We start from the raw sequence: 13,874 nt of genomic DNA on the forward strand, positions 1-13,874 counted from the left end.
CAACATTACAGTTTTTAAAAATATATTTTAGTAAAAGTATAAGCTAGGCTAGTGTTCGGGTTAAGGCAATAGGCAAATAGAAATAAGTGATAGAAAAAATAGCTCTATTTGCGATCAGACTTTCTTTACAATGTTGAATAACTTAAGAGTAGTTGGAAGCAACTGTACCACTAAATGGAAATACAAATCAAAGAGGAACTTGAGACTAAAAAATGTAAGACAAAGGTCAAAAATGAACAAAGAATAACTAACGCGAATATCAAGCTGTGAAGAATAAGAATACAGAGCTGATTGAGAGCTAGCTCACGTCTGCCTTTAGTCTGGGTGAGGCCAGAAGGAGAGACGCCGGCCGGGCGCTGCGGAAATTTCCCTCTTCCTTGTGGCTTTTCTCCGCGCTCGTGCTCAGAAGTCGCGGGGAGCAATACTCCTCTTGAGAGTCTCGCGACTCGGCATCGATGGCGGCCCACTGGCTGCCCACTGGCCACCCACTGGCTGCCTTATTTTATCATGTGTCCTTCATTATAAAAGTCCGTATGCAAATACGGACTTGCTTAGTGAGTTTGAGAGCGATGATAGCGACTTTGCGCATCTTTTTCAATTGATCGGGTGACGCAAGGAGAGTTTCGACCGCATACCGTTGCGCTCAGTAGTATACCTATCTATGTTCTGAATTAATGTATAAGGGATATATGTATGTTCTACCAATGCGAAAACACCCCGACACAAATAACATTTTATTAAAAAAAATGATCACATCTCACGTATGTCTAATTGTACTTCTCGAAAAAATAATTATTTGTTATTGTACCATTATATTTCTCATAAAAAATAAAAAATATCGTTATCGATAATTCACCTCCTATTTATTCACATAAAAGACATAATTAAGCAAAAGTAAATTCACAGAAAAATTGTACCTCCTGTTGTCTAAATTGTACCATCAGTACAATTCTATAAATTTGTTTCTAAAAGAAATAATAGGACAATTACAAAGCTCTACGCCTGCGCAAAGTGCATTTCCGGATGACATCCTTGTAAGTTGTAACAATTAGTGGTAATTTGTAATTGTCCTATTATTTCTTTTAGAAACAAATTTATAGAATTGTACTGATGGTACAATTCATACTACAGAAGGTACAATTTTTCTGTGAATTTATTTTTGCTTAATTATGTCTTTTATGTGAATAAATAGGAGGTGAATTATCGATAATGATATTTTTTATTTTTTATGAGAAATATAATGGTACAATAACAAATAATTATTTGTTCGAGAAGTACAATTAAACATACGTGAGATGTGATCATTTTTTTTTTATAAAATGTTATTTGTGTCGGGCTGTTTTCGCATCGGTGTATGTTCTGGATCATAGTGACTCACAGTGTGTATACTAGGCGCACGTCTGGGCTCAGTACGTATAGCTAAGCAAGTGAAAGAGTGGGGGCGCTTGGACATCAGTCCCTCTCTCACTCATTTAAAAACTATGTTTTCACTCAAATAAAATAATATTAAAATTTAGATAAAAAAATAATTGTCCTCAAAGCAAAAGTATACGATAATCATAAAAACTGAAACAGAATGGAGTTCATAAAAATAATTCAAAAATATCTTTGAATAATACTTTAAAATATAATATAACAAAATTCAAAATTTATGTCTTTGTTACCTATATGCAGTAAAGGCATATAAAATTCCTGATTCTGTGGCCTTTATTGCGCATGTCAAAATTTTCAGTATGTATTTTACTTTGCTTCCGTTCATAAATTCAAAACTAAAACAATAGTGACATAGTTGTAATTTTCATAAATTGCTTATACATTGTTTATGCAAGCGCCCATAAAAATAGTAATCGAAGCGGCATTCGGTTAATTCATACACTACAGAAATTTTGAAAGGGTAAAAAATAAGGAATCGAATGGTATATAGGAAATTTGGTTTGGTGAAAAATAAGATAGCTGAAATTCTATATGCTCGCTTAGAACGTATTGAAAAAATGATAGTTACTCAGCCGAAGTACACAAGAGTCTCGAAAATGTGAATCAGCGTTTCGTAGCCTTCAAAATCTTGACAGATTCGTCAGATAACTGTACTAAATAATTGGGACGAAGTTGTGCAGTAGTATCGCACTTGAATTCAAAAATACCAGCTAAGAGGCATGTTCGGCAAATGTACCTTATAATTTGCTTATTAAATTGCATTCACGGTCAATTGAATTAATTAATCAACGGCCTAATTTTATTTCACAGAAGACGTCGCAATTCGCGTGAATAATATCAATGGTTACTTCACGTTCTCGCTTTACGGCAACGTTTGCCGCAGTCTCTTCGAGCGTCATAAGCTGCATTTCGCTTTCCTTTTATGCATCAGGATTCAAATGCACGACGAGCTGATCAATCCTGTCGAGTGGAGGTTCTTACTGTCGGGTGCGAAGCCTCCAACGGTATTAAATTACGCTCAAGCAGCTTGTCGAATATTCTTTCGCAATTGAACCAAAAGAGAAACTCTTATTCAAGGAAGAGGCAAATCCTGCAACTGCTTGGCTAACCCAACGATCTTGGATGGAAATACAGTCCTTGCAGGTGCTAACCAAGTTCTACAACTTCTTACCCTCGTTCAACAAATCGATTCGCCAATTCAAAGAGATTTTCGATGCGGATCAACCAGAAATGTAAGTTATTTTTGAAGGAGACTTGAAAATTGAAATCGATTATTTACCTTTATTAAATATCACACAAGTTTACGCAAAATATATATTTTTCATTAATTGTGATGAAGCCGTTGCACAGATTCAGATTTAACGTTTCACGTGATAACGTTAGAAGCAGTAATCATCAAATAAACATTTAGCTGGTAAAGCTTGACTTGAAGCAATACTCGCGAAAACAAAGTAATGAGTAAATAAGTTGATTTTATTTTACGATGAAATCGGATTCAAGTGCTGTTCGCGCATAATAAAAATAAACTTAAACTACGTATAGAAAGTGAGGGGAAAGTTAACAGTGTGCATTATCATTTCACTTTTCATTGAAAAGATAGTAGTAATAAAAGAGTAAATTTAGAGCAACATATCCGGAACCGTGGGAGTCGGAACTGAACGACCTTGAGAAGATGATCCTATTGAAGTGTTTGCGCGCCGACAAAGTAACCAACGCCATTCAGCGTTACATAAGCAAGTTCTTGGGCAAACGATTTATCGAGCCGCAAACCACTGGCCTCGATTCAATCTACAGCGAATCGAGTTGTACGACACCCTTGATTTTCGTATTATCAAGCGGCACTGATCCAGCCTCCGAGTTGTATAAATTCGCTGAAAAGTTGAAAATGTCGCGGAAGCTCAACTCAATATCACTGGGTCAAGGTCAGGGTCCTCGTGCTGAATTGATGCTTAAGCATGCGACCGAAGCTGGCAACTGGCTGTTCTTCCAGGTACCGAAATTCTTTCTGGGAATTCGCTTTTCCCGTGGCTACCCATGTTACACTTGACATCGAGCGAAATCGTCGCGCAATGACCATTCGAGGGAACAAGAGCTTCCTTCATTTCCGTTATCGTTTTATCCTCAGTCTCGTACGCGAAGATTCGAAACGAATTGTCACTGCAATATGCCAATATTCGAGACAAATTCGAGATGTGGCAGCGAATTGACACGTATCGCAACTCTCTTCTACCACCTATACTTGAACATGCAAACCAGGTTTTACGAGACACACGCACAAATCAATCTTGAAAAAGGATGCCGCGAGTATGTCGATAGATCGCGCAAAAGTTACCGGTCGAATGCGAAGCTCTCGCAATATTGAAGCGAGCTAGCCTCTGAATTGGTAATATACACGTTACAGAATTGCCACCTGGCACCAAGTTGGATGCCCTCGTTGGAGATATTGGTGGAAAGGTTACCGCCAGACACCACCCACCGAGATTTTCGTCTATGGCTTACGTCGATGCCCTCCGCTACTTTTCCCGTTAATATCCTACAGAATGGAAGTAAAATGACTATAGAGCCACCTCGCGGTGTCAAGGTGAGCGTTTGTCTCGTGCTTTCTTCTCTTCTCTCGCTCTAATCTGCATCTTTCGTCTCGTATCTTCGTGTTGTATTGTTGTCTAATCAAGACCCGCTTGGAAACAGGCAAACGTACTTCGTGCTTACTCAACTCAAGTTAGCGAGATGCAGGACTTCTTTGCCTCGGAGCATCCGAAGCTCGCCATCTTCAAACCCCTCGTTTATTCTCTGTGTTTATTTCATTCGGTCTTACTTGAGAGACGTAAATTCGGACCCCTAGGATTTAATATACCGTACGAGTTCACCGATGGAGATCTTAAAATTTGCATGTCGCAGCTGCGTATGTTCTTGCTCGAATACGCCGAGACGCCTTACAAGGTAACTTTAAATGTCATAAGTACAAGTCATTACTTTTTCAGTGTCGAGTAAAACTGATTAGACTCTCTAATGTTTGTTGCGTTAACGATGAACATGTGATTTTTTGAAAATTCAACGATCAATTGAAATAAAATCTGCGTAGCAACTTGAAGAAGCCATTCTGAATTATGCTTGTAACTGCGAGCGATTCGTCGAGATAATTTAATCGATAATGCATTTCCGAGCAAGGTATTGATCTACACGGCTGGCCACATAAATTACGGCGGCCGAATAACCGATGACTGGGATCGAAGATGCGTTTTGACGATACTCGAATACTTTTATAACGAGAGAGTGCTGCAACCCGGGCACAAGTTCGACCCGCATGGGAATTACGTTCAAGTAAATACACGCATCGCTAAACTTGTAACATTTCATTTCGGCACACAAATTTCAAATCGGCTGGTCATCTAGCTTTTCAGATATGTTATCAGTTTTTTCTCTTGTATGGTCTTTACGTCTTTACGGCAGGGATATAGGAAAGTGCAGGATTTTTCGCTCGTAACATATTTAACGAGCATGCCACTCTTTTAAAAATCTAAACGATGCTAGATACAGCTATTTTGCAAGCATCTATTTTTTTTCTGGAAACGTTTAACCAGCTAGTTTTATTAGAATGTTGCTATTCGATGATATTACTCATAGTATATGCTTACATTGTACGTTTCTATTTTGACCGAATTCTCCGATAATTTATTAATAAATGATTACGATGGGTTGTAGTTGTAATAATTATCATTTGATTATTCGTTCGAATGCCTCTTATGTCATTCTTATTCAATAATATTCTTTAATTGACGCTTTTCCTAGCTAGGTGCATGTATATCATACAGTGTGATATAACAATCTTAACGAGTCTTCAAGTATACTTTCAAGAGCCATTCAGCATCCCGCGAATGCTAAATTCCACAAGCCATTTATCATCGCAATTGTTAATTGAACCAATGGTTCTCTCTTGTAGCCAGCAACGGACACGGAATTGCCAGAATACGTGGATGTCGTTAAGAGATTTCCAATAAACGACGAGCCTGGACTGTTTGGCTTGCACGCAAACGCCGATATAAGCTACGCTCAAGCGGAAACCTATGCCTGCCTGGCTACGCTTCTCGTTTTACAGCCGCGTGAAATTGGAAGTGCTGTTAGCGGAATGGACGAGGTTGTCGCTGCTCTTGCGCAAAGCATATTGGAAAGCTTACCTAAACAATTCAGCCTGAGAAACATCCAGGAAAGGTAAGTCGGTACATTCAACAGCCAATAGGCGTGTTTTGTATCAAACTACTACTTAGGTCTATTAGTTTTCTTATCTCGAACAAATTTCTTAGCTGCCAATCTTTTCAAGTTTTTCATTGCACGTTTTATGTCATTTTAGTATCATTTAAAATTTTACTGTCTGCTGTGAAAAGCTGAGCAAGAATAATTTTCTTTCCACAGTAGCTTGGCAATCGATATTATTGACGATTCGGATATTCAGACGAGCTGTTCACTGGCATCAAGTGAATTTAGGAATTCTATTAATTCGCAATTCTATGCGACCATGTTAACGAGAGGATACCAATTTCGATTATCCTTAGAATTTTCAATTGGCAATTAGATGATAAATTACGCATGCGTTGCATTTGCACTTACATAGAAACGTCATTCATCGAAGACGTAAGCAACTGCAGCAACAATAGCATCAATATCCCATAAGTAGGATAATAGGTGATAGATAGCTCTGTGCCACCCATCCCACTAGTATTAAATACCACACTAACAATAAATGACGTGAAATTAGCGGCGCTTGCCTAACTAATGTGCATAAGCGAAAAGGTGATAGTTGGCAGTCGAAAAGAAATCAATCAGCAAATATCCATAGCAAGTAGAACTATTTTATATACTCCTTATTTACAGGAAAAATTGTTCGTAAAATAGTCGTAATCTTGACGTTAATATTTATCGATTATTTTCTATTCGTGTGACAAATAAACTTGGTTGGGACAAAGCATTGAAGGGAAACCAGGACATTTGCTTTCTATTTAGCGTGCTACGGGTATTGATAAGAGCCCTCAAGTGCTTACGTTGCTCAGAAAATGATTGCGGAATCGCTTTATCTTTATTCCGAATAACTTTTCGGGATGTACTTCTCGACTCTGCAGCAAACAAGTTTTGCTTGAGCATGAAAAGGCTTTAAACGTGGTTTTAAAATGTTGTCAGGTATCCAGTCTCGTACGAGGAGTCACTGAATACAGTGCTCTACCAGGAAGCCGAGCGCTACAATGGACTTGTTGGCGAGATGGCGAGCAGCTTGCAAGCTTTAGACCGAGCTTTGAAAGGCTTAGTGGTAATGTCAGAGAAGTTGGAGGCGATGGCTGCTAGTCTGTACATCAATCGCGTACCTCAAAACTGGCAAAGCCGCGGCTTCGCGTCACTCAAACCTCTCGGTAAATATAGATGCATTGAAAAGCCTCTACTCGACCATGGCTGACACGTATGAGCTATACACCTCGAAAGGAGCCTGGGTTGTCGACCTCAACGAGCGCATCAAGTTTATAAAGAGCTGGCAAGACGGCGGTATACCGACGGCTTTCTGGATCTCCGGCTTCTACTTTCCGCAAGCTTTTCTCACCGGCACTCTGCAGAACTTCGCACGGAAGCACAGGGTTTCTATAGACTCGATTGATTTTGCTTTCGAGGTAGGCGCAACTCATTCGACTTCGGAAAGTTTTCATTCGGTTTTACATTTGCGAGTGTATGACGCGTACGTGGCGAAGCAGGTGCTGAAGGATAAGCCGATTAGTCGACCTAGCAATGGCTGCGCTGTTTACGGCCTGTTTCTCGAGGGATGCCGTTGGGATGGCGAGTCACTTGCTGAATCATTGCCCAAGGAATTATTTACTGGTGCGCTTTTATACGTTTACTCGTTTATAATATAATTCACGTTACTTTACATTGCATCAATTCACTATCAGTCTATCAGAAAATTGTTTAAACAATACAACTTTTGTTTTGCTCGAGACACTTCTACAGGTACTTTCTGTACGAGTAAATGACCGGTGATAATCGCTACTATCATCCACGGCAGATTTATTCGCGTGTATTTCTTTTTCCGATTCGTTCATGGAACGAATTCCCCTTTGCGCTTCAAAGTCTAGGTGAACAGTTTACGGTTGACTTATGCCACTTGACGCTGCGAGAGCATTCACAAGTATTTCGTTAAATTGGCGCCAATTAACCGAAGGGTTCTGCGCAATTGGGAGCTCCGTTAAATGTTCCATTCATTTGAAGAGTACTAACTTCTAGCGGAAGAGAACCTGACTACTTTATAGCTTGCACCATTTCAAAAATAAAAAGTACTCAAGCTTTTATTGCGCAAAACCTAGGTTTCGATTGTTTGCCACTTCAATGTCTATGAAGAAAATAATTATCAAGAAAATAACCAATCAACAGAAATGCGGCCTATCTTGATGATACCAGAGGTGAACCATCAGAAAGCCACGACTGGCATTTACGAATGTCCAGTTTACAAAACGGTATTGCGCGCTGGCACTCTCAGTACCACCGGACACTCGACCAACTTCGTACTCTCCATGGAAATCCCGAGTCGTGAACCACCAGCACATTGGACGACGCGCGGCGTAGCTCTCATCTGCTCTTTGGACTTTTGAAGCGCGTATTTTGGTTCTTACTCCGACTGTTCATTTGCAGGCTTATCTACAAACGACCAATTGAAAATAAATAAATAAATCTACATTTGATTTTTATTTGGAGTCAATAGAATATTTGACTATTCGAGATTCAGCGGGATTACGGAAGGTAATTTGAAATATCAAAGATGCGTTTTATTCGTCATTCATATTCATCGTTCCTCGTACTCACGTCTAAGAACTGAAACCGTTACCGACAAAAAAAAATTATGAAGATTATGCCAAAACAGTTAATGACTGGCACACGATAATCATCAGTGATTATGTGAATTTCACGTATAACGAATGCTTGCGAAATTCATGACTGCTGAAGTATATAGCACAGCGCAGCTGACAACGTCCTTGCCGCAGAAACGAGATTAAATTGCAAAAAAGAATTGAAAAGAGCGTCCCTAACAACACATACACACGTTTTTTATAACGCTAATATATTTACATTGCCCGCACTTGTCTTTCTTCTCTCATGCTCGACTTTCCTTTACGACGATCAAAATCCAATTTCGCTGTATTAGTTATGTGTGATATTTTATTTCGAACACGTAGTTTATAACAACGTTAGCTCGTTCGTTTGACTGATTCTTCTACGACGTTGACCTTTTATTATAGGCCTCGAGATTTACAGTCTTATCTGATTCTCAGATTTATCCGATGTATCCGATATAGATCCATCAAAGTGTTCAAAGATTCACAGTATACAATGTCAATTTATTTTAACTTATGTATTATGAGTTTGTATACGTGTATGCATGTATTGAAAAAAATATTAATTAGTTTTAAAAATTGAGAGTGATATTCATTTATTTGTAAAACACAAAATAAAATCGAATTATTATTCAAACGAGCATACGAATTTTACACTACATTAAAACGAATAAAATGATTTTTTGTGTATTATTTAATTTATTTAACCTACTTTACTATTTATTATTGCAAGGATGATTATTTTTATAATAAACAATATTTTAAACAAATTATGATGTCACTTAATGTAATAATAGCATGTCTAAAACATTACGTATCTAAATAAATCGATCACTTGGAGCACTTGGAGCGGTTACTTCAATAACGCCCCTGCCGGGGTTCTCTCGAAGTTAGTGGCCAATAGCAACTATATATTCCATAGTTTTTTTGTAGCATAGAACTGTGCAGCGCATGTCTTCGACTTGATCCAAGTTTAGTTCGACCAGGAGCCTTACTGTGATATCGGTCATGCGCACTTGGACGTTGCGCGGTACATTATGCGTTGTCGTGTCCGTCACAAAACTAATTAACATCGATCAGTTACTCCATTGACAATATTAATATTCCCCTTGTGACGGACAGATCTGTGCACAATGTACTGCGCAACGTCTAAGTGCACGTGACCATCATCACAGTAAGACCCTTGAACGAGATCCTCGGCTTCATAGCTATTTTAGGGTCTGTCTCCATAGGGCCTGCCTGAGTCCGTCCGAGCCAGCCGAGATTTTTTATGGGCACGCCATCTCTATAATTTCGTGTTCATGCGTTTCTCGTATTGGCTGCGTCCGATCGGGCTCGTTTATGTAAACGCAGTCATTCACTATGAAACTCGCCATTGGATACGAAATTATAGAGATGGCGTGCCCATAAAAAATCTCGGCCGGCTCGGACGGACTCAGGCAGGCCCTATGGAGACAGACCCTTATGCTACTGGCTTGCGTATCGCTACCGCGACCACGATTTTGATAACGAATCAAACATGCCCGGACCCTAACAAATATTTTTGTTCGCTCTAAAGTATAGAATTATAAATCGCACTAAATCTTATCAATAAATATAGTATTATATCAACGGTGGCTTTTCGAGGCTTTATTTGAAATTTTGGAACAAGTAAAGCTTATTTCGAGTACATTGAGAAAAAAGTTTCATGACGACGTCTTTATTAGAACGGCTTTTACAAGCCAACAACTATTTCAATTTTCATTGTTTAATATTTCGAATATCACTAATTGTAAGTTTTTAAATTACAACCATACACTTTGCTACATCACTAATATCATTTATTTATTGAAAAAATACCTCCGTTCATCATTCTAAATGGCAAAGTATATGAAAAAAATTTTGTTTGTTTGCTGTAATTTAAAACTTGAATAAAGATATATTTTAATAAGCATAACATTTTGATTATTTAATTTTGAATTTTCTCTTTCCTTAAATTTTTTTACAAAATTGAAAACATTAATTTTATCGGATTTTTTAATTTTCTTTTAAATATATTATTATGAATTTGAATTATGCTCTAATATATCTGTAATAATAAACAACTTGAATATTAACTTTGAAATTTTTAATTTCGCGGCTTTTTCTGTTTTTGATACATCGATATTTATATATATATATATATATATATGCGCATCAATTCTTTTCATTCTCGTTTCTCGGTTTATGGTTGATGTGCAATCTGATCTGCTGTAATTTCAAAATATAACCTAAAGTTTTTACACGTAAATATAATAATGCACTCTACATTTATTTAACAATTATTAATAATTAGTTGATTGCAGACACTTTTAGTAAAATAAATTGACAAAATGTCGGATGAAGAGTTCGAGGCTTTCAAAATCACGGATTATGATTTGGATAATGAATTCAATCCGAATCGCGTTCGGCGAAAAATGTCCAAGAAACAACAAATGCTTGGTATGATGTTAATTTAGTCTACTACCTTAATTCTCCTTATTATACGTTAAATAAAATTGAAATTAAATCACTTTTACCTCATTTTTATCCACGTTTTATCTGATTTTTAATTGTTTTACCACACATTTGAGTTAAATATTTGCAATTATTTAATGAAACATTTATTTTGAATTATAAATGCTAATTATTTGTATTTTCAGGAATATGGGCAAGTGATAGCGAAGATGAAGAGGAAGTTAAGCCGAGTTTCAGCAGAACAAAAACACGAAAAGATTACTCTGCACCAATAGGCTTCGTTGCTGGTGGAATTCAACAAGCTGGAAAACCCAAGGAAAAAAAGGAAGAAGAAGAAGAGGATGAAGAAGATGATAATTCAAGGCATAAAGGCAGTTCCAGGTATATTATCAAATATAATTATAATTTAGAACTTATAAGTAATATATTTTTTAAATATATATTTTTCAAAATAGTAATTTTACAGTTAATGTTCAGCAAGAATTTTATTTAACTTTCTATGAGAATTAGTATAAAAATATTTATAATAAATTTTAACTAAGCTAATAAATAACTAAAATTACCTTCATAGCGATGATGAAGGACCAAGTTTACGAGCCAAGAATCAAAGAGCAATGTTTGGTAATGACATTGCTGGTCTGAGAAAGAAAAGAACTCAAGCAAGCCAAAGCAATGTTGGCAATTGGGAAAATTATACAAAAGGTATCGGTTCAAAACTGATGTTGCAAATGGGTTTTGTGCCAGGAAAAGGTTTAGGGAAAGATTTGCAAGGTATCAATGCCCCAATTGAAGCTCAACTCCGTAAAGGTAGAGGTGCTATTGGAGCTTATGGTCCTGAGAAAAAAACTAAAATATTAGAATTAAAATCCCAGCCTCAAGATGACATTCCCAAGAAACCTAAAACCTCACAGTGGAGAAAAAAGGAACAGGGAGACAATAAGAAAAATCAGTACGAGTATAAAACTGTTGATGAAGTCATTGAAAGTGGAAAGTTGAGGAATAGTAAAACACCTGCCATAAATACAGATATTATGAAATGTAATGTTATTGATATGACAACGCCTGAACAAAAGATCTTCAAAGGTTACCAAGTATTGGCCAAACGCTATCAAGTTGAGGACGATGTACCATCAACAGATAAGAAAAAGAAGGGTGTTAACTTTTCATTGCCAGAACTGATGCATAATTTAGATATGATAGTTGACACCTGTGAACAAAATATAATTCAAAATGACAGAAAGCAAAGGTATCTTGCAGATAGAATTGTTGCTCTCCAAGCAGAGAAAGAAAGTTTGGCTACAATCAGAGACCAGAGTGCACTGAAAATTGATTCACTACAAGACACATTAGCAATAGTTGATAGCTTGGTTGACAATAACAATAAAATGACATTAGAAGGAATGGCAGAGGCATTCAAAGAGTTACAAGAAAGACATTATGAAGAATACAAGACTTATGGACTTGGCGATATGGCTAGTAGCTTAGCTATACCAAAAACCATAGATTATCTAAAAAATTGGAGGCCATTGTTACAGCCAAAACTACCTCTACAGCTATTTAAGAAGTGGAAAGATATTTTAGAATACGGACGATTAAATCAAACAACTAGATCTATGAATCCATACGAACAACTTATTTGGCATGCTTGGATGCCATGTGTTCGAAGAACTGTACAGTATGTATCAACCTATTACTCATATGTCAAATACATTTCTAAATTCTAATTAAATAGACAATTAATTGAACATTTCTTTTTTTTCAGAGAATGGGCCTGTAGACAACCAGAAGGTTTGATTGATTTGCTCGAATACTGGTTACCTCTTTTGTCACCTTGGATCATGGATAACATTCTTGAGAATATTATTCTTCCAAAACTAACAGAAGAAGTAGAAGAATGGAATCCAGTTACCGATACAGTTCCAATTCATACTTGGATTCACCCATGGTTACCATTGATGAGTAAGTATACTTTTGCTTATTATTTAGCTCATTCTTCAATCAACACATTTATTAACATTTGTCTAAATATTTTATAGAAACGCGAATGGACACGCAAATATATCCAATAATTAGAAGGAAACTAAGCTTTGCTCTTCAGGCGTGGCATCCATCTGATCAATCTGCAAGACTCATGTTACAACCTTGGCAGCAAGTGTTCAAGAAAGGTGACATGGATGCGTTTTTGATTAAAAATATTCTTCCTAAGCTGCAGATGACTCTGTCAGAATTGGTTATCAATCCTCATCAGCAGCATTTGGATCATTGGCATTGGGTCTACGATTGGAAAGATACGCTGCCTATACACAGTATGACTGGATTGCTTGATAAATTCTTTTTCCCTAAGTGGCTGCACTCACTTGGTTTATGGTTGAATCATACTCCGAATTACGAGCAAGTCACTAATTGGTACACAGGTTGGAAAGGAATGTTGAGCGATAAACTCCTTGCTGAACCAGTAATTAAAGGTATACGTTTTATTTTTCATTAAATAGTTTTTTAAATATAATTCTAAAGTCTATGTTACATTTTTAGATCATTTCCGCAAAGCCCTTGAAATGATGATGAGAGCTGTGAACACGTCAGACGTGCTGCAACCAGGATCAGTAGAGCAAGTTTCATATTTAAATACGTTGGAGCGTCAACCTCAAGTAACCGCTATGCAACAACCAAGGATAGAAGTAATGCTTTTGTTAATTTGCTACTTTTGCACACATAATCAGAGTCAATATCTAATCATATATTCCTTTTTTACAGAGGTTACAAGAAGTACTTATGTCAAATCACGCCAATGCTCCAAGTGGCTTTAAAGACATTGTTGAGCGAAGGTGTGAAGAGCGAGGCATATTATTTATGCCAATGAATAATCGCTTTCATGACGGCAAACAAATCTATAAAATTGGCAACATTAAAGCATGCATTGATCAGAATACTATATTTGTTAATCAAAACGGATCAACCTGGATGCCAATGAGCCTAAACACTGTGTTAGATATAGCCGAAGTTACAATTAAATGATATGATTTTTCAACGATATACACACACACACACACACACACATAAATCGTTTTACTTGTACATAACACTTTTATAATAAATATTTTT

At 37.0% G+C, this 13,874-nt stretch overlaps 2 protein-coding genes across 3 annotated transcripts in view; both read left to right on the forward strand.

The window, feature by feature from the left end:
• LOC131671798 (dynein axonemal heavy chain 1-like) overlaps window positions 1-8,097 on the forward strand; it is a 51,755-nt gene extending 43,658 nt beyond the window's left edge. Inside the window, exons 49-59 of the mRNA XM_058948522.1 lie at window positions 2,245-2,438; window positions 2,512-2,666; window positions 3,058-3,424; window positions 3,836-4,015; window positions 4,123-4,374; window positions 4,603-4,755; window positions 5,375-5,643; window positions 6,607-6,833; window positions 6,904-7,085; window positions 7,167-7,290; window positions 7,840-8,097. Of these exons, the coding sequence (XP_058804505.1) occupies window positions 2,245-2,438; window positions 2,512-2,666; window positions 3,058-3,424; window positions 3,836-4,015; window positions 4,123-4,374; window positions 4,603-4,755; window positions 5,375-5,643; window positions 6,607-6,833; window positions 6,904-7,085; window positions 7,167-7,290; window positions 7,840-8,057 (2,321 nt within the window). The 3' untranslated portion in view covers window positions 8,058-8,097. The remainder of the gene's footprint in view (window positions 1-2,244; window positions 2,439-2,511; window positions 2,667-3,057; window positions 3,425-3,835; window positions 4,016-4,122; window positions 4,375-4,602; window positions 4,756-5,374; window positions 5,644-6,606; window positions 6,834-6,903; window positions 7,086-7,166; window positions 7,291-7,839) is intronic.
• Window positions 8,098-10,504: 2,407 nt separating this feature from the next.
• LOC131671776 (tuftelin-interacting protein 11) lies at window positions 10,505-13,874 on the forward strand. 2 transcript variants are annotated; one of them, XM_058948486.1, is made up of 8 exons: window positions 10,505-10,561; window positions 10,622-10,757; window positions 10,958-11,153; window positions 11,344-12,447; window positions 12,535-12,731; window positions 12,809-13,237; window positions 13,305-13,450; window positions 13,527-13,874. In XM_058948486.1, the coding sequence occupies exons 2-8, from the start codon at window positions 10,649-10,651 to the stop codon at window positions 13,785-13,787; spliced, it is 2,442 nt and encodes an 813-aa protein (XP_058804469.1). In that variant the 5' UTR covers window positions 10,505-10,561; window positions 10,622-10,648; the 3' UTR covers window positions 13,788-13,874. The 2 variants fall into 2 exon arrangements, with proteins under 2 accessions (XP_058804469.1, XP_058804470.1); XM_058948487.1 differs by having other exon boundaries at window positions 10,508-10,561; window positions 10,612-10,757.

This window comes from Phymastichus coffea, unplaced genomic scaffold (assembly GCF_024137745.1).
Source record: "Phymastichus coffea isolate CEN01 unplaced genomic scaffold, Cenicafe_Pcof_1.1 PCOF00135, whole genome shotgun sequence".
NCBI lineage: Eukaryota > Metazoa > Arthropoda > Insecta > Hymenoptera > Eulophidae > Phymastichus > Phymastichus coffea.

What these genes read in the sequence shown, in the direction of transcription:
- LOC131671776 (XM_058948486.1), top strand. Translation starts at nt 10,649, where the DNA reads ATGTCGGATGAAGAGTTCGAGGCTTTCAAAATCACGGATTATGATTTG. An exon ending in AGGCATAAAGGCAGTTCCAG is followed by an intron (nt 11,154 to 11,343) that starts GTATATTATCAA and finishes TTACCTTCATAG; the next exon opens with CGATGATGAAGGACCAAGTT. An exon ending in TGCAACAACCAAGGATAGAA is followed by an intron (nt 13,451 to 13,526) that starts GTAATGCTTTTG and finishes CCTTTTTTACAG; the next exon opens with AGGTTACAAGAAGTACTTAT.